This window comes from Gadus morhua, chromosome 22 (genome assembly GCF_902167405.1).
Source record: "Gadus morhua chromosome 22, gadMor3.0, whole genome shotgun sequence".
In the NCBI taxonomy this organism is placed as follows: domain Eukaryota; kingdom Metazoa; phylum Chordata; class Actinopteri; order Gadiformes; family Gadidae; genus Gadus; species Gadus morhua.
This window is the reverse complement of record NC_044069.1, coordinates 3,654,924-3,682,506: the sequence shown is the minus strand read 5'-3', so window position 1 is coordinate 3,682,506 and position 27,583 is coordinate 3,654,924. Positions and strand designations below refer to the sequence as shown.

Below are 27,583 nucleotides of genomic sequence, written 5' to 3'. Positions count from 1 at the left end.
CCCCAGGATGTGGCCCCCACCAGTCCGCCGGCCCCCCGCTCGCGGCCCCCCGGTCCGCTCCAGGACCCCCGAGGTGCGCCTCCATGTGGCCGTCCGGGCCCGTCCTGGTCAGCCGCTCCGTGGGGGCGGCGTGGGCCGGTCCCGGGGGCGAGCCGCCCGGCCCCCCGGAGCACGCCTCTCCGCGGGGCGACCGTCTCCTCGTCCCTCGCCGCGGGTCGCTCCTTGGGCCGCGTCGGGGTCGGGTTGGGTTCAGCCGAGGGGCGGCGTTGCCCCCGTCCTCCACCAGGGGGCGACGCCTTCCTCGTGGACGGGTCGCTCTCGACGGAACGAGCCGACAGGTTTGAGGCGGGACGGTTTAATACGTGGAGCGCAGGAACAGAACGGAGAACGCAGTACGGCTCAGGTTCTCCCTCCATGGGGGGGGGGCGGGGTTCCCCCCGCACTGGGGGGTTAGGGGGGCCGCCTTAGCAACCACAGGGCCCCGCCTCGACTACCAATGTAAAACAGATAAAGGAAATAATAATAATAATGATGAAGAAAGAATTGTGATAAATATTTATTAATTATTATTATCAACAAAGTACAAAACTCTGGTAGGGAAAGAGAACAGACTCCATCAGGTACAAGAAGTACAGATAACTAAACCGTCCCGGAGGACCGCAGGGCCACGAGACGCTCCTGGACCCCCTGGACTCAGACCTTCTGGGGGAGCGCTGTATCAGGGTGGGGGTCCCCCTGGTCAGGCCCGCCCTCGGGGTCTGCGGGGGTCCTCCGGTCGCCTCCGGCTCACTCCTGTTGAAGGGCAGCGTCCGGTCGTTAGCACAACGCGCGGCGGTCGGCCGCTATCGAGACCCTCCGCTACCGGTCCACCCCCCCGTCTCCCCCGTCTCCCCCGTCTCCCCCGTCTCCCCCGTCTCCCCCGTCTCCAGCCCTTCAGACCCCCCCGCCCCCCTCCCCAGGGGCCCCCAGTGCCCGTTACTCCCTCGGCACGCTTGATGGGCGATCCGGCGCAGCTGCGCGGAGGGCTATGTAGGGGTATGTATCTCCTGTTGACTACCGGTCCGCGGGGGGGGGGGGGGGGGTGGCGCTGTCCATGGTGCTGAAGCGGCCTGTCCCAGGCCGACGGTGGGGGGTTGACCAATCATGGGTGACATTTCCACTGGGGACGGGGGGGACATGTCCCCTCCCCTTTTCAAAATCCCGCTTGGGTCCCCCCTCACTTTTTTAACCGCAAAAATCGTGCTTATTTACAGTTTGGCCGGACGACAGGTTCTGGCTGAGAATGTGAATTGAGCTCCTGATTGTAAGGCCCTGGTATATATATATAAAAATATATATAAAAATATTACAAATTGCCACAGACGAGTAGCGGACACGGACAGCCCGCCCACGCGGTTCTATAGGACACTTTGGCGTCTGGGGACTCTGAGTCTCGGACGTGTTCCCCCACGCACGCGCACTTGAACGATCGCTCACTGAATGAAGAGGCTTCGCGGTGGGTTTTCATAAGAATGAAACGCCAACAGCAGTTCGATTTAATGTATTTCTTTGGAGAGGGGATGAAAAGAAAGAAAGGACATGTGAGTTGGTTGATTATGGGTTGTGAAACAGCATGATTATTCTATTAACCTATGTAACTTGAAAAAGAGTCCACCTCAAACCACAGCAAGTATCCGTCAACAGTGTATGAAAAGCAGAGTCTCTCTCGCTGCTGGTTTACTTTAACGTCAGACCCACACACCACGGGCTCAATAGGATAACTGGACTCTGCTTTCATAGGGGGACCAGACGTCCCGCTTTGTGCGGGACGGTCGCGCATTTCCATTCGTTTTTACACGTCCCGCAAATAGAGACGTTGTCCCGCATTGTTATTGACAGTCAGACTCGGTGTTTAATTTTTTTGAAATGCGTGTTTTATAATCTGGCATTTATCAAATAGATGTGTGCGGAGACAGCAGTGAGGGCGTTCATCAGGGGGGGGGGGGGGGGGGGGGGTGGGCGCACTGTTTGATCATGTCAATCAAACTGGGACGCATACGCAGGTGAAGGGCACGCCAACCAACAAGAAACAGTGCAAATCAGGTCAGAACGGCATGCATCACGAGACGGAGGGAAGCACGACTCGTACGGCTAAGAAGAGGAAATGCAGCTACAATAAAGAACGGAAACTCTTCCTGGGAGAGACCAGTGCAAGGCGAGTCTGGTAACGTTTGGTGTGAAGTTTGCTTGAGTCACTTTTCCATTTCACACGGAGGTGAATACGACGTGAAACGACACAAACAATGCGGGACTCATAAAAACCGTTACTATTTCATTTAGTGCCTATTACCTATTTGTATACACATTGTCATTGTCCAGTAAAAGCAGATAATTTTCAAATTAATTTATTTTGTGTAGTTAAGCTATGTGATTCTGAGCTGAGTGAGTTTTGTGTTGTTCAGATAATCAGCCTATGTACTGATTATCTGATTATCCATGTAGCCTAATCCAGTGCATGTTCTACTAGAATGTGGCTCAGCATATTGTTCGACTAGAGCAAACACTTTAATGTGGTGTTTTGAGTTGTGCTGGGGTTAGGTTGCTGCTCTCTGTTGTTGGAGAAAAGGCACATTAAAGTTCAAATCCTTGAAATAACAATTGTAGCCTTGACTGTCTGTTCTGTTTGATTGATTACAGTCAGATGTGTTAACTTGAGGCACTGTGAAATAGCATGGAAGCTCCATGCCTACTAGGTTTTCTCACGTGAGAGAACTTGGGAAAGTTCCATTTAAATAAGATATATTTGTTAAGTTTGTATTTGCAGGCTGTTATGGGATACAGAATCAACCAGGTGGCAAAGAATGGTAATGTTATAAACAAAGGGGCAGAATAGAAATGTTATTTATTTTATTTTTAGTTATTTTAGTCTACCTCGATGCATTGGTATCCCACATTGTCCCACACAAACGTAGTCTTTGTCCCACATCGTGTGAATTGTGATCTGGTCACCCTAGGTCAGGGTCCTGCAGGTTATTGCGAACAAGGTGGTGCAGGTCCAAGGCGCGCCAGTTGAGCTGACCTTCGAGGTGTGCGATAGGACGGGACAGACGGCGATGACTGTGTGGGACCGGCTGATCCTCAGTGCAGTTGGGAAAGTGCTATTCTTTCCACTCTTTGACCACTAGAAAGGAGGGTGACCGGACTGTGTTGACCACCACACCCTCTACAGTGGTCACGACCACGGCGGAAATAGGGCAGCCCTCTTCCCTCAGTTTGATGACCGTCAGGGCTGAGGAGAATCTGCGCAGGCTGGTGACTGGGGTCCAGATCGTGGCCAAGCCCAGGTGCCCAAGATGCCAAGCCGGCCAAGACAGAGTGGCTGTTGTCCCCGCGACGCTACCAGGGCTGCTCCATCCTCCAGCGCGCACAGCAGCATATATTATCACCTACTCAGGAGTGCTCATTGTGGTTGGCAGAGACGGGGAGGAGCGATCAATGTCATTCACGAACTCTGCAGTCTTTGGGTTCGTTAGGGACCCTTTCCTTTCCTCCGGTGCCCATGACGGCCCAGCCCTGGAGGAAACTGTCATCGCAATGCCCGAGGTAGAGGTGACTGTGAACGCGGACGGACTGGTTGTGCGCTTCGCTGCTGCCGTCGCTGAAAGTGAGGCAACAGTTGTTCAGAGCGGCCAGGGGAATGTCCCGCCCGCGTCGCTCAGCCACAGGACCCGGCCGGACGCGGAAGAGGCGTCGACCTCCTACGCCGGTGACGCGGAGGAGGCGTCGACCTCCTACGCCGGTGACGCGGAGGAGGCGTCGACCTCCTACGCCGGTGACGTGGAGGAGGTCGGCAGAACTGTTTGCGGAGGACTCTGCTTCTTCAGTGTTGTGTTGCGTTGTGCTGTGTTTTTGTTTTTACATTTTGTGGGCATGCTGCAATTGCCATTTTGTCACTTTTGTATTGAATGCTTTTGCACGTAAGTGGTGACTTTTGACGTTTTTTTGTTAATATTTGAGTATTCAATCATGTTTCTGTTCCAATTCAAGCAATTGCTTTGCGTTTTATCTTAAACTTGCTTCGTATTTTTCCCGTCAGTCTCATTGATTTCCGTTGAGCCCTTAGAAAGTGATGATGTCACCCCGCACTATTCCAAGGTGGCTATCACAAAAGCTAATCATTAGATGACGTATCAGAGCCTAACAACGTTAATATTTAAATGACAAACACAATGTGAAGCGTAAAATGTTACACTATGAAGACCTTTTTTAAACTTGCAAATAAACTCACATACTTGTAGGGACATACACATGTGGACATTTACGTGTTGTCCACATAAATGTCTATTTATGTGGACATTTCTATTTCTACTGACTCTTATAGTGTCCAACTTGTAGAAGTGTGCATTATAATTTTTGAAAACGAGTCGGTGGTTAGAAGCTAGGTTCTTCAAACATGGCTGATTGTCTGCTTCCGGTAGAGGCTAAATGCTACTAATGCAATTGTGACGCAAATAAGCACATAAGCTGTAATATCCGCACATAGCCACAAGACAGCGGGACCAAAAATTAAATCTGTAATAGCTGCTCATGGCCACAAGATGGCAGCATCATCACACATGATGAAGCCGGAGATGGGCTCTCAGATCATAGTCAATCAGAGCATGTACTACGTCATATAGGAGAGAATATTCTGTTTCTGTAATATAGAGAGAATATTCTGTATTTGAACAGACACGCGCCCAAAGGAGGGCAGAAACACACGGTAGCTCATCTATTGATCTCTGCATGTCTCTCTGCGCTTGTCAATACAATTCTCCTCCTTTTGCTTCATAGTTACCATACCGAATACTTTAACAAATAAAGTGAGTCAAAAGCGGTCCTGATTCAAGTACCTTTTCTAAAGAACACGACACACTTAAAACCAATATTTGTTATGTCATTCTATATGCACAAATGATCTGTCATATAAAAGCTGAGTCAAAGTCCAAAAATGTAAACCATATCATTCTGTGAGCTAATCTCAATTAACTAGATCAGAGAAAGAATAATAAATTTAGTTTGTTTATTAGTTGGCCCCTTGGGGAAATTCTTTTTTCTTTCCGTCATTTCTCATTTTAATTTCTCGTCATAGGCACATAAAGAACATCCATAAAATACATTTATACATTTCACCTTGATGATAACATACATACAATGGGGTTGGGGTACAGGGGGATACCGTTGGGGTACATGGGGATACCAATGTATGTAACCTTGTTACATACATTGCTCAATGTATGCATGTGACCATGTATGAATGTAACCTCAATGTATGTAACCTTGTGCCCTGCCTCAGGTCAAGGTACGGAGGATGGCAGGCCCACAGCAGGGACATGGCGCTGGTTTGCCTTAATGGACGAGCTCATTGGCAGCTCAGCAGCCGTGTCACCGCCAGTGGTAGTGGGCTCTCTCCCAGCCAGGCCAGGCCAGGTAAGGGTCAGAGTGGAGGAGGAGGATGAGGTGGTGAGAGGCGGGAGAGCAGGAGCCAGCACAGCGACAGCCGCAGGGGAAGGAGCAGCGGGTGCAGCAGGGGCCGGAGCAGGGAGAAGAGGGAGGGAGGATCCCTTCCTGCTTCTGGTGAGGGAGGATATCCTTTACCAGCGGCAGGCGGATGAGAGGAGAGAGGTGGAGTCAAGGGAGCGGTTTGACCGTTTCTTCTCTCTCCTTGAGTGTTTGGTTGAGAGGCGTGGGACCCGTCTTTGGCCCCAGCTGCTTTGGCGAAAGCAGGGTGCCCTGCCAGCAGGGCAAACCCTTCCCCCATGGCCTTGACCTCCTCATCATTTGATGGCAGCTTGATAAAACTGCCCCGGACAGCTACCACCTCCTCCGCAATGCTATGCACCATTCTATGGACAGATGACATTGGAATGCCAAAAGCTCTGGACACAACCCGATAGGCTGCGCCAGTAGCAATCCAAAACAAAAAGACCAGGGTCTCCATGGTGGGCCCCCAACCGTGCTGTCGCTCCGTTTGGAGGACCCCAAGGAGGACCTGGATAGCCTGCTGGCTAAGCCTGAAATCAGGGCGGGTGTCCTCTCCCTGGAAGAAGCGCTGCAGCACCGGCACGGTGGCACTGATTTGGCAGTAATGCCTGGCCTGCAACAACAGATGAGCAAATATAGATGGATAGGTAAATAATATAGATTTCTTTTTTCATACATGCATGTAGTATTCTTTGAGATGTTTGTCATAAGAATAGGCTTGTCATAAGAATTGCCTTCCCCCACCCCACTGGCAATAATAATTGTGCAAACTTATGAAGCTTAAACTCTGATTTTGATAAACCATCAGCTAGACCACCATGTTCAATTAGAATATGCGTTAGAATATGCGTTGCCCCAAAGAAAACACCTGAGAAGCAGCACTATCGTCAATGCAACAATTCAATACAATACAATTCAGACATTCAAAGCTCACATACCTCGACATTGTGATGGCAGAGACTCCGACAATAGAGCCGTCGTCTCCTCCGTTCAACCCTCCGCCGATGGAGTCGTTCGGAGTCCTCCTCCAGCTCAGACCACAGCAAAAAAATATTGACCAGCTTCATTGCTTCCTTGTTTTTTTCAGAAGTGCACAGGTGTTTACAAGCGGAAACGCAGTATTAAAAAGCGGAAGCGGAAGCGCATCCACACTAGCAAGTCGTTCCCAAAGTCCGACGTTACAAACGCTAGGAAGCACTCGAGCTAGCACTCTAGTCTCATCTCCATAGGACGCGACTAGCAAGGACGCGTCCTATCAAGGCTGCAGCCTTCACATTGGGAAACAGCCCCAGGCTTTATTAATGCAGGCTATGTGGAAAATGCCCAGACTTTTTCTCAGCCTGGCTCCGCCCTCTTCCGCTACGTAGCTAAGATGGCTGCCGTTGAGTACGAAAAGTGTATCGATCCACACTTCGCGGTTTGACTACTCCATCCGGGTCCTTTCAGTACACTTATTTTCGCCCGATCTGAATCGGAACGCCCTACTACATAATCAAACTTAGGCTAGTAAGTACGGATGGTATGGATATTGGAACACGGCACTGGTGTTAGCGTTTGGGGGAATGTAGACAGCTACAGCACACAGTCAGTATCTCTAGATCGGGCATGCATATCTTTTGGTGGATTTGGATATTTGTGCACCATCTGTCAATGATGTAGAAGCATAAGCCCCCTCCCCACATCTTCCCTGATTGAGCCGTTCGGTCCGACCTGATGATGGTGAAGCCGTCCAGGATTACCTCGTTGTCGGAGATCAATCCATTCAGCCAGGTTTCGGTCAGGGCGATGATGCAGACGTCTCTTAAGGACCTTTACAGGTGGCATCGAGCATGTAGAATATCCATCTAGTTGTGGAGGGACCAGACATTTGCCAGGATGATGGAGGGGAGAGGTGTTTTGAAGGGACTTCTTCTGATCCTGCTTCAGATTCCTCCCTGTTTTCCCCTTTTCCTGGGTCAGAGCTCCGGTGGTAAGGCCACTGCGGGCTTGATGTTACTTGGAGAAGAGTCCTGTAGTGATAGCAGGTCTGCTCAGCTGTTGGTGAGTAACCTTCCATCTATCACCGGTTGCACTATGAGGTCATCGCAGATCAGCAATTGTGTTGTAATCACCAGGAAAATGATTAATTTAACAGTTTTTGCCATGGTTGACAAATCAGAGACACGAGACGAGACAAGACCCAAACAGACTTAGACAGGCCGTGACGGGGGAGTCCACGATACCATACCACGACAAATGATACCTTAGCTGTGTTTGCCATCAGGTCGTGTTTGATTGCATCAAACCACCATTAGGACATATCTCAGTGTTGGTGTGTGATTAGGAGCCTTCGCCATGCATGATCAACCCCAATAGTACATTACCTCTTGATTAAACATGCATAAAAGGCTCAGAGTAGCTGCACTATTTGGCTAGGTTAGCTGTGTTCCATTCAATTTAATCAGCGTAGCTGCTACTGGCGAATGCACCCGTTTTGTAACAAACATTGGGCCCTATCTTGAATCCGGCGCAATTGACTTCCTCACTAGCGCATGTGTCGTTGCTAGTTTGCAACTGGCACAGAGCGTTCTTTTCCCTCCTGCGCCATGCGTCGGTAAATTAGGGAATGATCTTGCGCCCCAAGGGGCGGTTCGGCAAAAGGAGGAGGCGTGTTCTGGCGCAAACGTTCCCTGGTGCTACTTTGCAGTTTCAGAAATCACTCCACAAACCAGGAAATACCTGGCTTAAAGTCAGTGGCGCGATGTTCAGATGCTATTTTAAGGGCGCATGCATAATGTTGCTTGTGCATCTCGCGCATACACTTAGCTTTTCTCATCTACCTAGTCACTCATTCTTGGTAAATTATTTGGGAAAGAACAGCTGATACAGCGGTAATAAGTTGTACTTTTAAATCAATGCATCTGCAAACACCGTACAGCAAACACATATTTTCTTGACACAGACATTGTGTACATGCCTATAACTTTTTAGGATTGATGAGTATTTGATCTTGAGAAAACATTGTTTTGCCGTGAGTTAGTGTTAAAAAGAATGAATGAATGCGTGCGCGCGTGTGTGTATGTGTAAAATAATTAATGAATCTGTTTCAACACACACAAACTAAACACGTAACGCATAATACAGTCCATGGCAATGTATATTAACAGGGGGACACATGCATATTGGGAACACAAGTCGATAACGATAATGCATACAATACTGATAAGAAACGATGTCTATAATGTATTGCGTGTATCATTAAATAGAACCACAGTTACCGCATATCATATGTGTGTTAAGTTTTCTTTGCCGAAATTTATTGGAGGACTGAGTATTTCTGAAGTTGTGGAAGAAAACCTTATTCCATGGGTGAATTAGGCCATATTATTTGGCCATAAACTTGAAGTTTGAAATGAATGTGCATCTGTCTCAACATCGCAACATCGCCATAGCACCGCCCACAAAGCTACTTGCGCTTGGCGCTCCTCACTTGCGTTTCTGACCGTTAAAATAGGGCCCATTGTGTGGAGTGGTGGCAAAGGCTGGAGTAGAATGGTTCTCTGCTTACTAAAAGCAACCAACCTGTACATCAGGAATCCTGAAGTTATAAACTTGGCAAAAACAATCATAGGTGGAATGTAGGTACTTTCCTCGCCACACTTTACAAAGAACATAACTGAGAGTCACAGCCAAGCATGGGAGAGTCATGTCTTAGTACATTCATATACACATTCTGACTGATGGCGGTGTCAATCACACGCAGTAACAGCCATCTCTTTGGGAGCAGTTAGGGTCAGTGTTGCCCAGTAATGTGCAGGTTCACACTTCACAAGAGCTAGCCCAAAATCCAGTTTACACTGTTTAAAATTAACTAGTTCATGTTCATATTTTGCAATTTAGAATTTTGAGCTAAGTTCACAGTCCCAGAAAATGAACTGTGCACGTTCATTTCTTCTTTTTTTATTCTGATCCATTATTTTTCAGTAGAACCTCCTCCTTCCACCCCAAGCCTCCCAATCATTGCCATAGTTCACGGCCCAAAGTAAATTAATTACTGTATACTACTAAAGAATCAAGATTACTTTTAAAAGCAAAAAAAACCTTAAAGACTCATAACTGCAGTTTTTTGACGATCGGTCATGAAAGTTTGTTCGCCCATCCCCAGATCCAAGCTGAGGCTGCAGCATTCCCAGCTGAGCTACAGCATTGTCAACCATATGGAAACAAAAAAGGTCTGAATTGTCTGTGTCAGAGTCTGTATGTTCTGCGTCAGGGTCTTAATGGTCTATCAGGATCTTATTGGTCTGTGTTAGGCTTGGCCCCCGTAAAATGCTGCTTGCAGCCTTAATATTATTTATTTTTATTATCTATATCAAGCTCTATTTTTTTAGATTGATTTTTTAATTATGTGCAATATTGCTCACTTTCTATTTCCTTTTATTTTACTTTTATTTACTTATTTTGTTGACTTTTACTGTTTGTCCATTATGTTGTTTGTCAACTGTACTGTACTGTATGTTGATCCTGGATACCTGAATTTCCTGGAGGGCATGAATGAAGTATCTACTTTTTTACTTACTTACTTCCCTGTCTGTGATTGTCAGTTATGTTATTTTAAAGGTGTGGCAAGTAAATGGTTACAAGGGACGGTTGATGGTAGCTTCCAAAGAAGTACCTTTACATTCCACTTATGGTTTCCTTAGCCAAGCTTATACTTCAGGATTCCTGATGGGCAGGGTGGTTGCTCTAAAGCAGGGGTTCTCAAAGTTTTGACAACTGAGGGCCAATTTAGGAACCCAAAATTTGACTGAGGGCCGCCGAAGAAAAAAATGGCGGGAAACGCCGCCAGCATCCCAGTGGTCAAAAAAAACATTGCACCGTGGACCTCCGGGAGTGAGGTCAAGTGAGGTCTAATGCCGCGTTTCCACTGCAGGGTGCAGAACGGATCGGATCGCAAAGGTGCGGATCGGGGTCGCGTTTCCACCGCCAAAAGTGGGCGTGACCCGGACGTTGCCGTACCCGTTCTGGCCTCGTTCTTGGGACTCCTCCGTTGGGGTACCGAAAATGAGACGAGACGCCTGAAAGGGTCCCGGGAAATTCTATCCATACAGCCCCTCCGTTGGTTGGTCGACAGAATCGTCACTTCCGGGTGACGCGGGGATAAAAACAAACAAACAGTAGCCTCGAGGTATTATTCTTTACAATTAACATGTTGCGTAAAACGCTTGCTTGGGCAACCAAGGAGGCGTTTGTCTGCATTATTGGGGAGGAAGACGTTGTTTACGATGTTTACGTAGCTGCAGCGGCGATCGACATCCGGCCTACCACCAAGGGTACTGTCGGCAGTGGAAACGCGACCTCGGAACTGAGCTGGGCTATACAGCCCCCTCCCTACCGCACCTTTACGATCCGATCCGTTCCGCACCCTGCAGTGGAAACGCGGCATAAATCACGAAACTGAGGTTCAGCCTTTCAAAGTAATGTACAGTCGGATTAAAACAAACAAATGTAAAAGGATTTAATTGAAAGCTCGAGAGAGTCGACTTTTCTCTTTATATTCATTTATTTTTGTTTAAATTAATATATATACTTTTTATTATTATTATTTTTATTTTATTTTTTATATAACTTACATAATTATGTATGTCATTGCGGGCCGCCAGGAATGATTCTGCGGGCCGCCATTGGCCCGCGGGCCGCACTTTGAGAACCAATGCTCTAAAGGAATGATTATGGTTCCACGTTCACGCAACGCAATGACCACGCAGACGCTTCAACGCAGTCGTGAACCTTTATGGTTCTGCGTCGCGATTTAGTAAGCGACTTATCACAGCCCTTGCTGCTGCGTCGCCTCGACGGACAGTTACAGTTTTTTGGAGGCGTGTATCAGGCCCTTGCGATGGATGGAAGCAGGGTACATAGACGTAAGGGGTCCGTAACCCCCTTGCGTTGCGTGGGACAAATAATCAGCCCTTTAGTAATCAGAGGATAAAGGTGGAGCACAAGATGGCCCTGGAGGAGTCCGCCGCCAGACACAAGGCCCACAGCATGGACTGGTTGCGGGAGAGGGAGGCGCTGAAGGCCCAGCTATTGGGTTTGATGAAGGCGCTAGAAGAGAACCGGCAGGTCGCCCAGCAGCTGAGCTTCAACGTCGGTCCCCAGCCAATTGAGACTCGTCAGGACAGACGGGGAACAGAGCCACCTCGACGGGCAGCCCAGCTGAGGCGACGCGTCCCAGAGTTGGAGAGGCGGGATCGCATCCGTCCGTTCCAAGAGAGGGAGGAACGGGAGCACCTGATCCGCAAGAGGAACTGGCTGGAGGTGGAGAAGCGGTGTCTGGACGCCGACCGCATGGAGCGGCAGTTTCTGAAGTGGCAGCACATCAGGTTTTAGCACTGGCGTTAGTGGTACGGGATCCAGCGGGAGCAGGTCGAACTGCGCCGACAGCAGGAGCAGCTACGCTTCGGGCAGGACTACCGCTCCGGCAAGAGGCCCTACAGGTTCCTGGGGGGACAACGGCCGAGGCGGGCCAACGCCAACACCCTGTCCAGCTGCGATGGGTGTTGCTGGCCGGTCAGAGGTGCCCTGAGGCTTCATCAAGGGGTGGAGGAGTGTGGCAATCCGTCTTTGGCACAGCGCCCCTGGAGGCCCATGGGGCAGGTTGTGGAGGCGGTGTACTACAAATTACCAACAGATGGCGATAGTAAGAGCATTGCTGCCAGCCAATCATTGAAATGCGGAGCACCTGAGGAGCAGGTGGGGAAGCATGCTTTAAAAAGCATGCTTCCACACTCATCCAGGGCTCTCCTGGTTCGTGTGTGCGGACTGCGGAGTGACCAGTCGTCATGGGTGAGGTGTTTCTGCCCTGAAGAACAAGACTGTGGATTCCTCCAAAGCCGTTTTATTGTTCAGTTTAGTAGCATGATACTTTATGTTTGATTAAAGGTGCAGTTTTGGCTTTGAGACTACGGTTGGTATTTGGAACGAGGCGGTTCTGTTGGGTCAGAGTTTTCGCTCAGAGTTTCATGCGGAAGTAAAGATACCCGAGTCCTCCAAGATCACATCACAACAATGGCTGCCCATTTCATTGATAGACTAAAGTGAACTTGCAGCAACTTAACACAGATTCTAAGATTTGCATTACAATACATTATAGCTTACAATTATAAACATCACCTGATCAATTCTCACTGAAGTTCAACCATCGCAAGCAGTTCTAATAACTGATTCAGCTAAGAAGCGCAAAGAGCTCCCTGCGGGCATCCATAGTTGTTATGAAGTCTAGTCTCACGAGCGATCATTTTTTCCAGTTTTATGTCGTAGCCTACGAACTTCTGAGGGGCGTTTCCTGAACGCTCTATTTCGGAAGAAGGGAAGGTTTATGTGAATCCACGAAAGAGCTTCAGAACCTCCGAGCTGCTTTGAAGGCGGCACTATTAACTCCAACTTGGTGATGGGGGAGTTGGAGAACAGTGACACTGGCACTGAGATAGGGGTGGTGGTTTAGGTGGAGTGTGTGTGTGTGTGTGTGTGTGTGTGTGTGTGTGTGTGTGTGTGTTAGTTTCACTTTGAAGTTCTGAAAATGAATGACATCACAGCCGTATTTAATTCCTATTGGTCCAGACCGGCCCCTCCCTCTCCCTCTACCTCTTGTTCACAGGGTTCCTGGTCAGTTCCTCGCCTGATGCTGGAGTCGGAGTCACGTCTCTGTGGATAATCTCCTAGAGCTGTTCTTCTGAATACATCGATATGAATGCGCTAACGGGGCTGCTGCTGTTGGTCTTTGGTCACGGTGTGTCCTCAGGTAAGACTGACTCAAGTTTTTACTTTTCAAAACTATCTTACCAAAAGGTTTGATTATGGTCCCTGAAGAGACGATGCTTAGATTCCCTCATGTGGTTGAAAAGCATTTGATTATCCTCTGTAATGAGTTAAGTCTACTTTTAATACTTTTAAACTTTTTAAAGTATTATATTAACTCCTTATATCCTATTATTTACTTGTCAACGTTCTTGGAGAATCATCACGCAAGCACACACGCAGACGCACAATAATATTACTATTATCATTGCTATCAATGTATTATTATGAAATATAATAATTATATTATTATTTTATTATTATCGTTCCAATGATACCAATGTGAAGATAGTTATAATGCCGGCTTTTTAAAATAAACTTATAATTATAAAAACATTGTAATAGTTATTTGACTAATTCTTTATTATTTATGTCAGCAGTAATGATTAAGAGGCAGCAGATTGTGTTGTAGTTGAAGGTCTGGACAGCCAGCGCTGTGGGCTCCAGTGAGATGTTTGGATGTCAAAAAGATCAAACTGAAGGTTCATACATTGCCTGGACGGCCAGGGGGCGGAGCCATGGGGAGGGGCCATAGGACAGGGGGCGGAGCCATTGGACAGGGGGCGGGGCCATAGGACAGGGGTTGGAGCCATAGAGCAGGGGGATGCCTTTCTGTGTAGAGGGATGGACAGTAGTAGTAGTAACATGTCTGTCTGTCTATAGTAATGAACTGTGTTAACCTCTCTGTCGGTCGCTCTGTCAGTCTGTCTTTCTACAGTAATGTAAATTCTTAACCTGCCTGTCTGTCTGTCTACAGTGATGTACTGTGTTAACTTGTCTGTCTGTCTGTCTGTCTGTCTGTCTGTCTGTCTGTCTGTCTGTCTGTCTGTCTGTCTGTCTGTCTGTCTGTCTGTCTGTCTGTCTGTCTGTCTGTCTGTCTGTCTGTCTGTCTGCCTGTCTGTCTGTCTACAGTGATGTACCGTATTAACCTGTCTGTCTGTCTGCAGTGATGTACCGTATTAACCTGTCTGTCTGTCTGTCTACAGTGATGTACCGTATTAACCAGTCTGTCTGTCTGTCTACAGTGCTTCACTCCCTGCAGTATTTCCTCACGTCGTCGTCTGGACTCTCAACCTTCCCAGAGGTTGCTGTTGCGATGGTGGATGAAGTTCAGATTGGGCACTACGACAGTAACACCCAGGGAATAGTGCTGAAACAGGCCTGGACGGAACAGTTAAACAGAGATCATCCAGGTGAACTGGAGACGATGTCTGGAATGGCTCTGGGTGCCAAGCAGAGACTCAAGGCCACGATTTTGGATCTGAAGAAGCTCTTTAACCAAACAGGAAGTGAGTTTATATCTAATGTCTGACCTCTCACATATAGATATTCATCATTTACACCCAGAATAAAGTTTCACCGTACTCCTAAACAGTCTGAACATTTTATAAAATGCCTAAGCCAGGTAGCTAATTCTGAAGAAAGAAACACATGCTAACAGATATCTTTGGGAAACAACAAACAACACCAACTTAATCAAGAAAGTATTTTGGGAGGATTTTCGCGATTGCTCAATCACATGACCTGCAGGTTGGGGCAGCGGTGCGCTGAATGCGGGCAGCAGGCTAACTGACATGACTGACAACAAGTGAACACTGAACCAACCCCACTGACGTTACAATATCCATACATCATGGGCCTACTTCGAACGTACACCCACAGTGGCGATCACAGAACATAAATGCTATGCAGTGACATAATGCCCCTCCTCCTGGCGTTGAAATCAATTTGCCTACTCCCCTAACTGAAATAAAGGACGTACATTATATCACTAAATCTAATAACTATAAGGCAATATATTGTTTTTGACTAAAAGTAGTCCAGAAGGCTAATACCACGGAGGAAAGAAATGACAAACATCATGTCACTTAAACTCGATCTAATTTGTTTGTTTATGGGCTACAAATCTAGTTGACTCGCCTTTTTTCACAACTCATAAGGAACCTTCACAGCTCGATTGCTAGCGACAAAAATACATAACCTGCATCGCTGCCAGTGCCGCCGGTGTTTTGTAATGGAGCAATAGTCGAGTGATGTCAAGTAAACAAAAGTCAAAAGATGCTGAAGGCGCAGAAATGGTACAGTCCACTGAAGGGGCGTTTGAAATCGCATGACATTACAATTAGGGCATTTAGCAGACGCTTTTATCCAAAGCGGCTAACATCTGTTAATACACACATTGACACACCGACGGCAGAGTCCACCATGCAAGGCGACAGCCAGCTCGTCAGGAGCAGTTAGGGTTAAGTGTCTCGCTCAGGGACACATCGACACTCAGCTAGGAGGAGCTGGGGATGGAACTAGCAACCTTCGGTTGCTCGACAACTGCTCTACCTCCTGGGCTAAGCCGACCCAACATTCGATTACTGCTTGCATGATGAGCACAGATTGAGAAATACTACTTTCCGTAAGTATTTCAGTAATCCCATTCAAGGGGATTTCTCATCCATATCAATGATGCGTGTTTCTACAGTCCTGGCAGACATGTCTTTAATCCTGGAGGTGACTGTGTCTTTGTTTGTTAATCCGTTAAAGATAACCTCTGAACTGCTGAGGAAAGTCTCCTTTATGTATCCTCCATCGGAGAACCTGAGAAGTTCCACAGACAACGATTTTACAGCAAAGTACGCACACAGCTCGGTCCTTCAGGGAATAAATCAGACTGAGTTTGTCCAAATGGCTGAAAAAGGTGACGATTACACAACCTACTTCCTTAGCTCCTGCCATTATAAACTTAGATGTACTAAAACAACAAAGATAGCTAGCGGGCTAGCGGCATTAGCTCCGCTCGTCTGCTGGTCAGATGGAGGGGTTGAGGGTGGTGTAGGAGGTGTTGGGTGGGGTAGGGTAGTGTAGGGGTCTGTAGGGTGGTGTAGGGGAGTTTTCGAAGGTGTAGGGTGGAGCTCTGGCTGGTCTTATTTTTTCATCTATTTATTGTTATAATGATAATGTTCATATGGTTTGTGTTTTGATGTCTGTGTGTATTTAATGTTAATGATCTCACCCTTTCTTTTTTCCCTCCTTCCATTTCTCTCTCTCTCTCTCTCTCTCTCTCTCTCTCTCTCTCTCTCTCTCTCTCTCTCTCTCTCTCTCTCTCTCTCTCTCTCTCTCTCTCTCAGGTATCCACTTATATCAGAGGATGTCTGGTTGTGAGTGGGATGATGAGGATGATTCTACTGATGGTTATAACCAGTATGGTTATGATGGAGAGGACTTCATATCGTTGGACCTGAAGACCCTGACCTGGGTCGCTGTAGTATCTCAGGCTTTCAGCACCAAACAGAGATGGGATCAAGAATGAGCTGGATTACAATTCGATAAGTACTTCCTCACCAAGGAGTGTGTTGATTGGCTGAAGATACTCCTGGCCTATGGGAAAAGCTCTCTGCAGAGAACAGGTAGAGTCACATGACCTGGTGGGCGTTGACAGACTCATGTCTCTGAGTCTCTGTTCACTCTCTCTCCCACCCCCCCCCCTTCTCTCTCTCCCTCCCCCCCCCCTCTCTCTCCCTCTCCCCCCTCTCTCGCTCGCTCTTCCTCTGCCCACCATCTCTCTCTCCCCCCCCTCTCTCTCCAGAGCGTCCGCGGGTGACTCTGCTCCAGAGGAGCCCCTCCTCCCCAGTGGTGTGCCATGCTACAGGCTTCTACCCTGACAGGGTGGTGGTGTTCTGGAGGAGAGACGGCCAGGAGCTCCATGAGCAGGTGGACCCCGGGGAGGTCCTCCCCAACCGCGACGGGACCTTCCAGGTCAGCTTGGACCTCAACCTCAAGGCCGTCCCACAGGAGGACTGGGGGAGGTACGAGTGTGTGGTCCAGCTGAAAGGCATCGAGGACATCTCCACCCCCCTGGACCCCGCCCTCATCAGGACCAACGGGGGTAAGACTGGTGTTGGAGGGGATGGAGGTGGGGAACACATGTCTCACCACCTCCACCTGACCTCATCACAACCACTGCCAGGTGTACCTGGACACTGCTGAAGCTACTGGGTAACCACACAGCTCTCAGGAGTAGCTCACTGCAGCAGAACACGGTGGATTGTTAAGGAGCGGGGCGAGGGGACCCAAGTGCTGGACACAGGGAAGCAGAGACGGGGTAAAAGGAAAGAGGGTTTAGTGGGACACGGGGTAGATGACAAGCTGGGGCGAAGCAAGCAGTAGTAATGCAGGCGAGGGTTCGGCAACAGGGAGTCAGTCAGGCAGGCAAGGACTCGGCGACAGGTAGGCAGAGTGATGGACGGAGAACTAGGGAAGAGGGGAGAGGGTTAGCAAGAGAACGGGAACACCGAACTGGGACTAGAGAATGCTGGTAGGACCGATACGAACTGGGAAGTTGTAAACGACGAACTGGCGCCGGCTGGATGGAGATCCCCGGCTGAAGTAGGAAGTGGAGATTGAAGTCAGGTGTGACGGAAGAATGAGGTACAGTGGCGTCAAGTGGCCACTAGATGGGGATGTTGGACCGCGTAGCAGAACACGGTGTGACAGGATTGTGGGTAAAATAGTCATTATTCTAGGGGGATAGTTACACTGACGCTATGTTAGTCATGGTGTAGCATCACGTGACCGTAGACATGTGGTCCAATGATGGAGGGATGGATGGGGGAGGGTCTGTCCAACATCTATTAATACATGCCTGGTTTTATTTTCTTCATTTACCTTCAGTGGGCAAGAGTCACATCCTTGTTTTCTTCCTTGCTGGTGTTGCTGTTGTTGCTGTTGTTGGAGTCTTTGTGTACCAGAAGAGGGAGGGTGAGTGGATCAAACTCTCCAGGAGGACTAACACAGTCTGTTCTCCACCTGCTCCTACTTCCTGTCCCCTTCCTAGATTCAGATTGGTTGTCTTCACACACTGGTGGTCAGGTTGTAGAAACCTCCACCTCTGAATGATGAACCTCCATAGAGAAGCTGTGGCATTAAGAATATGAAAGTCTAATAACGTGAGGATATTCACCACTGTTACAACACTAATCATTTCTCTATTTATCTGCTCTTATGATTAACTCCACTACCAACACAAAGACCTTGGTGACTTGTCTTGCTCACTGGATACAGCTCTATAGATCTAGATACATGTATCTCACTGGGTTATACAGCTCACTAAATCTAGAAACATCTAGCTCACTGGACTATACAGCTCTATAGATCTAGATCCATCTAGCTCACTGGACTATACAGCTCTATAGATCTAGATACATCTAGCTCACTGGACTATACAGCTCTATAGATCTAGATACATCTAGCTCACTGGACTAAACAGCTCTATAGATCTAGATACATCTAGCTCACTGGACTATACAGCTCTATAGAACTAGATACATCTAGCTCACTGGACTGTACAGCTCTATAGATCTAGATACATCTAGCTCATGACTTCACCTCCTCCCATTCTGATACTTCCCAGGTTCTGACACCAGCTCTGAGAACACGGAGGGGCAGAATCTGTCTACTGAGTACCAACCTCTGACCAGAGTCAGTATTTTATCACTTTACAATACTTATTCAGAGTAATATATTTACAGTTACATTTATTAGCAGCCTACCGTATCACAGCAATAGTAATAGTAATATATGAACAGTACTTCTTCACAGTCATAGACCTCTGAAGAATAAATCAAGAATAAACCAAGTTTTGAACTACACTCTTTTTCCATCTAGTTTTGACTTTGTTTTCAACTTTGTTTTGAACCTGGAAGCTGGGAGGCTATAGATTAACATTCATATTTTAACAGTACTTCATCACAGTAATATCTTAGCAGTACTTCATAACAGTAATATGTTCATAGCACATCATCACAGTGATGTGTTTAATGTTTAATGCTGACTTGTGCTTCCTTGCTGTTTAGGGTCAAAGTTAAATCATGAAGAGGCTTCTCACGTTCAGCTTTCTAAACCAGGATGGAGTGGAATGCTGTTCATCTATAATCCTTACAAACAGGCTTGGGACTTCAGCTAACTGCAGATGCTTTATTTGCTAGACTACAATATTCTTAACTTTATTTTCATAACAAACATCAATCTGTAAGAAGTGTAAATAAATTAGATCTCTCTATTTGTGACAGATTTGATTAACTCACTATACATTTGATTAACTCGTCTTGAACCTGCAATCTTTCGCTGATGCTTGGATTTAATTCGTGGAGCGCAGGAACAGAACGGAGAACGCAGTACGGCTCAGGTTCTCCCTCCATGGGGGGTGGGCGGGGTTCCCCCCGCACTGGGGGGTTAGGGGGGCCGCCTTAGCAACCACAGGGCCCCGCCTCGACTACCAATGTAAAACAGATAAAGGAAATAATGATAATAATAATGATAAAAAAAGAATTGTAATAAATATTTATTAATTATTCTTATCAACAAAGTACAAAACTCTGGTAGGGAAAGAGAACAGACTTCCATCAGGTACAAAAAGTACAGATAAATAAACCGTCCCGGAGGACCGCAGGGCCACGAGACGCTCCTGGACCCCCTGGACTCAGACCTTCTGGGGGAGCGCTGTATCAGGGTGGGGGTCCCCCTTGTCAGGCCCGCCCTCGGGGTCTGCGGGGGTCCTCCGGTCGCCTCCGGCTCACTCCTGTTGAAGGGCAGCGTCCGGTCGTTAGCACGACGCGCGGCGGTCGGCCGCTATCGAGACCCTCCGCTACCGGTCCACTCCCCCGTCTCCCCCGTCTCCCCCGTCCCCAGCCCTTCAGACCCCCCCCCCCCCTCCCCCAGGGGCCCCCAGTGCCCGTGACTCCCTGGGCACGCTTGATGGGCGATGCGGCGCAGCTGCGCGGAGGGGTATGTATCTCCCGTTGGCTAGGGGGGGGGGGGGGGGGGGGGGCGCTGTCCATGGTGCTGAAGCGGCCTGTCCCTGGCCGACGGCGGGGGGTTGACACAATCATGGGCGTCATGTCCACTGGGGACGGGGGGGACATGTCCCCTCCCCTTTTGAAAATCCTGCTTGGGTCCCCCCCTCACTTTTTTAACCGCAAAAATCGTGCTTATTTACCGTTTGGCCGGACGACAGGTTCTGGCTGAGAATGTGAATTGAGCTGTTGATTGTAAGGCCCTGGTGTATATGAAAATATATATATGTAAAAAAAAAAGGTATACATAAAAAATAAAAATATGACAAATTGCGACAGACGAGTAGCGGACACGGACGGTCCGCACACGCGGTTCTATAGGACACTTTGGCGTCTGTGGACTCGGAGTCTCGGACGTGTTCCCCCACGCACGCGCACTTGGACGATCGCTCACTGAATGAAGAGGCTTCGCGGTGGGTTTTCATAAGAATGAAACGCCAACAGCAGTTCGATTTAATGTATTTCTTTGGAGAGGGGATGACAAGAAAGAAAGGACGTGTGAGTTGGTTGATTATGGGTTGTAAAACAGCATGATTATTCTATGAACCTATGTAACTTGAAAACGAGTCCCCCTTAAACCGCAGCAAGTATCCGTCAACAGTGTATGAAAGCAGAGTCTCTCTCGCTGCTGGTTTACTTTAAGGTCAGACCCGCAAACCACGGGCTCAATAGGATAACTGGACTCTGCTTTCATAGGGGGACCAGACGTCCCGCTTTGTGCGGGACAGTCGCGCATTTCCATTAGTTTTTACACGTCCCGCAAATTGAGACGTTGTCCCGCATTGTTATTGACAGTCCGACTCAGCTTTTAATTTTTTTTGAAAATGCGTGTTTTATAATCTGGCATTTATCAAATAGCTGTGTGCGGAGACAGCAGTGAGGGCGTACATCAGGGGGGGGGGGGGGGGGGGGCAGGGGGGTGTGGGCGCGCTGTTTGATCATGTCAATCAAACTGGGACGCATGTGCAGGTTAAGGGCACGCCCACCAACAAGAAACGATCAGGTCAGAACGGCATGCAGCACAAGACGGAGGAAAGCACGACTCGTACGGCTAAGAAGAGGAAATGCGGCTACAATAAAGAATGGAAACTCTTCCTGGCAGAGACCCGTGCAAGGCGAGTCTGGTAACGTTTGGTGTGAAGTTTGCTTGAGTCACTTTTCCATTTCACACGGAGGTGAATACGACTTGAAACGACACAAACAATGCGGGACTCATAAAAACCGTTACTATTTCATTTAGTGCCTATTACCTATTTGTATACACATTGTCATTGTCCAGTAAAAGCAGATAATTTTCAAATTAATTTATTTTGTGTAGTTAAGCTATGTGATTCTGAGCTGAGTGAGTTTTGTGTTGTTCAGATAATCAGCCTATGTACTCCATGTAGCCTAATCCAGTGCATGTTCTACTAGAATGTGGCTCAGCATATTGTTCGACTAGAGCAAACACTTTAATGTGGTGTTTTGAGTTGTGCTGGGGTTAGGTTGCTGCTCTCTGTTGTTGGAGAAAAGGCACATTAAAGTTCAAATCCTTGAAATAACAATTGTAGCCTTGACTGTCTGTTCTGTTTGATTGTATACAGTCAGACGTGTTAACTTGAGGCACTGTGAAATAGCATGAAAGCTCCATGCCTACTAGGTTTTCTCACGTGAGAGAACTTGGGAAAGTTCCATTTAAATAAGATATATTTGTTAAGTTTGTATTTGCAGGCTGTTATGGGATACAGAATCAACCAGATGGCAAAGCATAGTAATGTTATAAGCAAAGGGGCAGAATAGAAATGTTTATATTTTTTGAAGTTATTTTAGTCTACCTCGATGCATTGGTATCCTACATTGTCCCACACAAACGTAGGTCTTTGTCCCACATCTGGTGCATTGTGATCTGGTCACCCTGTTCATATCAGAGATCAGGTGGAGGTGTGGCAGGTGCCTGTTCATGGCCTGACAATGTTAGATCACCTTTAAAGGAGGACAATGATAATATCAGTAGCTTTTGTTCACTGACCTCTGTCCATACGATGAATGAATAAAGAAATGTTCTTTATATTAAAAGTTAGATTCATTTTGATTATGCATATTTATTCTGGCAGAATTTAGCATGATGACCAACTTAATTATTTCCCGGATTTTGTGTTGGTTACCGTAGTCCCTAAAGGTATGTAGAAATGCAGAAAATGGTATTCAAATCGCAAAAAAGTTACGCCCTTGGCCACAATGGCAACACACTGCGGCATTGCTGCACGTCGGACCAATGGTCGCACTTTCCCGCCAGTTTGACTGAACATCCCCCCCCCCCCCCCCCCCACACAAAAGGTCATGTCTATTTACAAATTGACTTCCTTGTTTATGAACGCCTGAAACATGCCACTCATGTCTCCAGTTGCTCGAGTTATGCCGTTGGGTTTCATTCTTGCTGGACAAATGACATTTGACTTCAATTCATGAATTATTATCGAATCCCAATAATTTCTGCGTCTTTATACAATGAAAAAATATACAAAATCCTAGAGGGACTGATTATATTATGTATTAGGAGTAGTAATGGAAGAAGTAGTAGTAGTAGTAGAAATAGTAGTAGTAGTAAGAGCAGTAGTAGCAGTAGTGGTGGTAACAGTTCTAGTACTACTACTATGTGGGGGGTGTAGTATTAGTACTACTACTACTATGTGGTGGTAGCGGTATTAGTTATACTACTGTGTGGTGGTAGTACAGTACTAGTTATACTACTGTTTGGTGGTAGCAGTACTAGTTATACTACTGTGTGGTGGTAGTACAGTACTAGTTATACTACTGTGTGGTGGTGGCAGTACTAGTTATACTACTGTGTGGTGGTAGTACAGTACTAGTTATACTGCTGTGTGGTGGTGGCAGTACTAGTTATACTACTGTGTGGTGGTGGCAGTACTAGTTATACTAGTATGTAGTTCAGTACCAGTAATGTTCCAGAAGGCCAGTGTGATGATTCCGGAGAGCAGCAGCGCCATGCCAACCATCGCCATGGAGTCCTGGATGGAGGGGGTGCTGAACCCTGAAACACGCCCCCCAGCACAACCCCCCACAGGTCAGTCCCGCCCCCTGGCTCACGTCCCTGTTGGGCTCCAGCCAACACTCACCTGTCTGCTGCTCATCTCCTTGATGAACTCTAAACCTCACGCTCCGTTCTACTCTAGACAACAAACATTTGAGTACAAACGTGTTTTTTTAGAGAAAAGCTTTGCAGAAGCAATAGTCAACCGTTGTATTCATGTGTCAATAGATACAGGTGTGTTCATTATGATATGTTTCTACAGGTATATTCCTACATCTGTGTTTACACAGGTTTGTTCATAAAGGTGTGTCAGTAGATACAGATGTGTTTCTACAGGTATATTCCTACAGCTGTGTTTACACAGGTGTGCCAATACAGGTGTATTCATAAAGGTGTGTCAATACAGGTGTATATGTACAGATATATTCCAACATTTGTGGTTATACAGGTGTATTCATGAAGGGACATATGTCAAAAGTTACAGATGTGATCCTACAGATGTATTCCTTCATGTGTATTTATAAAGGTCTGTTCCTATACGTCTGTTCCTGAAGGTGTGTCAATAGATACAGGTGTGTTCTGTCTTTCTACAGGTGTTTCTACAGGTGTATTTCTACATGTGTATTTCTACAGGTGTTTCTACATGTGTGTTTCAACATGTGTGTTTCTACAGGTGTTTCTACAGGTGTGTTCCTCCAGGTGTGTTTCTACAGGTGTGTTCCTCCAGGTGTGTTCCTCCAGGTGTGTTTCTACAGGTGTGTTCCTCCAGGTGTGTGTACAGACTCAGACCGGAGCCCGTCTCATCCCTCACCTATGACCTCTAGGGCGACCTTGGAGCGCCTGGTCCCCCCACGGTGTCGGGCCACACACACCAGCCCCCCCCCCCGGCCCAGGGCGCTGGTGTCCAGCTGCAGCAGGCTGCTCTGGCTGTAGGTGCCGTCCCAGGCCTCCCGGTGGCCGGACAGGCTGGCCTCCCCCAGGGCCGCGGGGGCCCCGTCCGCCCCCAGGAACTCCCAGCTCAGCTCCAGGGGGAGGGGGGTGAAGCCGGACGCCTCACAGCGGACGCTGAGCACCTGGCCGGGGGCGGCGAGGGGCAGCGGGGAGGGGCTGATGGAGAGGGAGGGGGGCTCTGCAGGGGGGCCACAGGAAGGAGGCCATGTTAGGGGTCTTCACGGCTCGTGGTGACAACACTGGGGGGCCTCGGGCCCCGGACTCTCTCTGCCGCCGGAGCAGCACTGAGCCCTCTGGTCTGGGGCGTCCTCTCTCAGGTCCACCGCTCTGACCTGAGTCTCAACGGGTCGCTGTCACGTGACCAGGGCTGGGAACGATACTTTAACAAAGTAATGAGTTATAGTTACTCACTACTAGTTCCAAAAAGTAACTGAGTAAGTAACTGATTTACTCGATAATAAAGGTAACGAATTACCAGGGGAAAGTAATTATTTGCGTTACTGTAAAAAGAAATCGGTCTATGTCAAAGAATTTGGATTTTTCTGAGCAGTTTCCACTTGGCCGTAATGTGTTAAATGCTTCAAAGGCCCTGATATACTTCCAACTGAATTTTAATTTGCTTGGTTGCAAAGGCTGTGGAACATCTGCCGAATACTACAGTAAACCCTACATGTGACACGTCGGTGGGGTCATGTGACGTCACTGGTTACCTTTGTCACCATGTTTGTTTTTAAATCGATTAGATTCCATAAAAAAAAAGAAAAAGAAGCATACTCAGCCATTAAGCTAGTATGCCTAAATGTACACACCCTTTTACATTTGTCCATGTTATGATTATTACTTTTATCCTGCAAGTTTAGCTCAGGAACAATACTATACAATGGTGTATTCCCTTTTTGCTAGTTAAAGGACAATGAAATGGTTAATTCATTACGAAATGGTTAATTCTAAATAATATTTAGGTATTTTTGTCATCTGCACATATTATTGAATCGATATCGAAGCAATTAGATGAAAATTGAATTGAATCTAATCAAGACCTAAATAATCTAATTGAATTGAATTGTGAGGTACCTGGCAATACCCAACCCTAGCACCTTCCAGCTCTATGACCTCATCAGAGGCGGTCCTCACCTACCACCTCCAGCTCTATGACCTCATCAGAGGCGGTCCTAAACTACCACCTCCAGCTCTATGACCTCATCAGAGGCGGTCCCCACCTACCACCTCCAGCTCTATGACCTCATCAGAGGCGGTCCTCACCTACCACCTCCAGCTCTATGACCTCATCAGAGGCGGTCCTCACCTACCACCTCCAGCTCCACGGTCACCTGGGCCAGCAGGTGGGGCAGGTGCACGGCGCAGACGTACGTCCCCGAGTGCCGCGCCTCGGCTTCCTGCAGGACCAGCGACGCGTTTCCTGCGGCGTGGAGGCCGGCGAAGTCCAGCGCCGCCCCTTCCTGCGGGCCGGGGGCCAGGCGGTCCGTCTTCCCGTCGTAGGCGAGGACCAGGCGGCCCTGACCCCTGAACTGGTACCGCCACTCCACGGCGAAGCCCCCCGCCGACAGCGGGGACGAGGGGTCCGCCCAGAAGCGGCAGTCCAGCAGCACCGGCTCGCCCAGTCCGCACCGCACCGAGACGGTCTCAGTGAGCACGCTCAGAACCACTGCAGAGGGGGGGAGAGGGAGGGAGGGAGGGAGGGAGATAAATGGGGCATCTAACTGGCTACCTATAGATATGTTTGTACCTCAAAGCCACCTCATTTATAAACTATGAACTAGTAACTCCCGCCCCCCCCGACGCTGAGTACAGGGGTTTGAATCCCTTCTCCTCTCATCAGTACCGTGGGGATGGATGGTTGCCGTGGCAGCGCGGGCGACCGTGGACAGAGCCAGCCCCCCGTCGAGGCCCAGGATGGTAGCAGACAGCCAATCAGCCTGCAGGTGGGCGGGGCTGAGGGCGGAGTCGGTGAGCGAGGCGGCCCATTGGACATCGGCGGGCTGCGGGAGGAAGGGGTGGAGCTCACACTGGGGTTTGACCAGAGAGCCCTGGGGGGGGTGGAGGGAGGGGTGGAGCAGAGAGGCGGAGCCATCTGGATGGAGGGGGGAGGAGGGAGGGAGGGGAGAGAGAGAGGGGGGGGGGGGGGAGAGAGAGAGAGAGAGAGGGGGGGGGGGGGGGGGGGGAGGGAGAGGAGAGAGAGAGAGGGGGGGGGGGGAGGGAGAGAGAGAGGGGAGGGAGAGAGAGAGGGGGGAGGGAGGGAGAGAGAGATTGAGAGGGGGGAGGGAGGGAGAAAGAGGGAGAGAGAGAGAGGGGGGGAGGGAGAAGGAGGGAGAAAGGAGAGTGAGAGATGGATGGATGGAATTTTATTTTAAGGACTCATGGTTGACTTGAAACGTACAACACACACAAATACACAGACACGCACATACTACACACATATCACTCACTCACACACAGACACACACACACACACCCACACACACATCACACACACATCAATCACTCACTCAGACACACACACCATCATCCTTGCTACTCACAACTATAATACTACGGCTGGTCCAACACATATAAACTATTGTTCCTTTTGTCCACTCACCGGTGACGTGGTAGACTCTGTCCGGGACCACGTCAGAGGAGGAGGAGGAGGAGGAGGAGGAGGAGGAGGAGGAGGAGGAGGGCTCCGCTAGCGTCTCTTCAGACCGGCTGTCGGGGGACGTCCTGACGTGTAGCAGAGTCCGCTCATGCTTCAAACCCTCCCCCGGTTTCTCCCGGACGAACCAGCACTCCAGCGGGGGACAGCCGCCTCCAGAGCCCGCTGAGACCCGCAGAGACCCGGGAGACGTCGGTCACACGAGGCGGTGGTGGTGAGAGCTTATCAACACTGCCGCTGTACCAAGTTACAGCCCTCACGGCCCCAAAGAAGGGGCGGCGCCAATCCATACACAACGCAAAGAGATCTACATAATATATTATTATATTATTGATATATAGCTCTATAATACCTACATAATATATAATATTATAGGATGGAAGAATCACGCAAGATATAATATGTAGTATTATATAATATATATAATATAATGTATAATATTATAGGATTGAAGAATCACGCAATATATAATAGAATATATAATATCATATTATATATCATATTATAGGTTTGAAGAATCACGCAATATATAATATGTAGTATTATATAATATAATGTATAATATTATAGGATTGAAGAATCACGCAATATATAATATAATATATGCCTATAATAATATATAATATAATGTATAATATTATATTGTGGTCATTATACTGGTATATACTGGTTCATTTATTCTGGGGGTTTGGACCCTTTCGGGGACAGTGTAGTTGCTGGGTTAATGGGTTGGGGTTGTCAATTAGTTAAGTGTAGTCGTGTGTT

The 27,583-nt window shown here is 48.1% G+C and overlaps 3 protein-coding genes across 13 annotated transcripts in view; 1 reads left to right on the top strand and 2 right to left on the bottom strand.

Annotated features, from left to right (window-relative positions):
- Positions 1–19,397, top strand: part of LOC115535451 (class I histocompatibility antigen, F10 alpha chain-like) — a 32,177-nt gene extending 12,780 nt beyond the window's left edge. For 3 of the 4 annotated variants that reach the window (XM_030346675.1, XM_030346678.1, XM_030346673.1), the window contains one exon: positions 19,185–19,397. In XM_030346675.1, coding sequence (XP_030202535.1) covers positions 19,185–19,196 — 12 coding nt within the window. In that variant the 3' untranslated portion in view covers positions 19,197–19,397. Of the gene's footprint in view, positions 1–16,918; positions 17,348–19,184 lie in introns of those variants that run through there. The other variant, XM_030346680.1, reaches the window with a different exon arrangement.
- LOC115535426 (tapasin) overlaps positions 541–27,583 on the bottom strand; it is a 27,755-nt gene continuing 712 nt past the window's right edge. The window contains exons 2-8 of one of the 8 annotated variants that reach the window (XR_003974489.1): positions 26,765–26,983; positions 26,009–26,257; positions 25,472–25,831; positions 24,026–24,343; positions 23,119–23,214; positions 21,998–22,145; positions 19,655–19,909 (exon numbers count right to left, since the gene is read on the bottom strand). Coding sequence is in view for 6 of the 8 variants with exons in the window: in XM_030346622.1 (XP_030202482.1) it covers positions 22,087–22,145; positions 23,119–23,214; positions 24,026–24,343; positions 25,472–25,831; positions 26,009–26,257; positions 26,765–26,983 (1,301 nt within the window). In the remaining 2 variants the exon portion in view is untranslated. Of the gene's footprint in view, positions 793–19,654; positions 19,910–20,159; positions 20,648–21,955; positions 22,146–23,118; positions 23,215–24,025; positions 24,344–25,471; positions 25,832–26,008; positions 26,258–26,764; positions 26,984–27,583 lie in introns of those variants that run through there. The other 7 variants (XR_003974490.1, XM_030346624.1, XM_030346623.1 and 4 more) reach the window with 7 other exon arrangements.
- Positions 5,009–6,637, bottom strand: LOC115535467 (uncharacterized). Its single transcript, XM_030346717.1, has 2 exons — positions 6,441–6,637; positions 5,009–6,115 (listed from the first exon to the last, which is right to left on the bottom strand). The coding sequence occupies exons 1-2, from the start codon at positions 6,567–6,569 to the stop codon at positions 5,456–5,458; spliced, it is 789 nt and encodes a 262-aa protein (XP_030202577.1). The 5' UTR covers positions 6,570–6,637; the 3' UTR covers positions 5,009–5,455.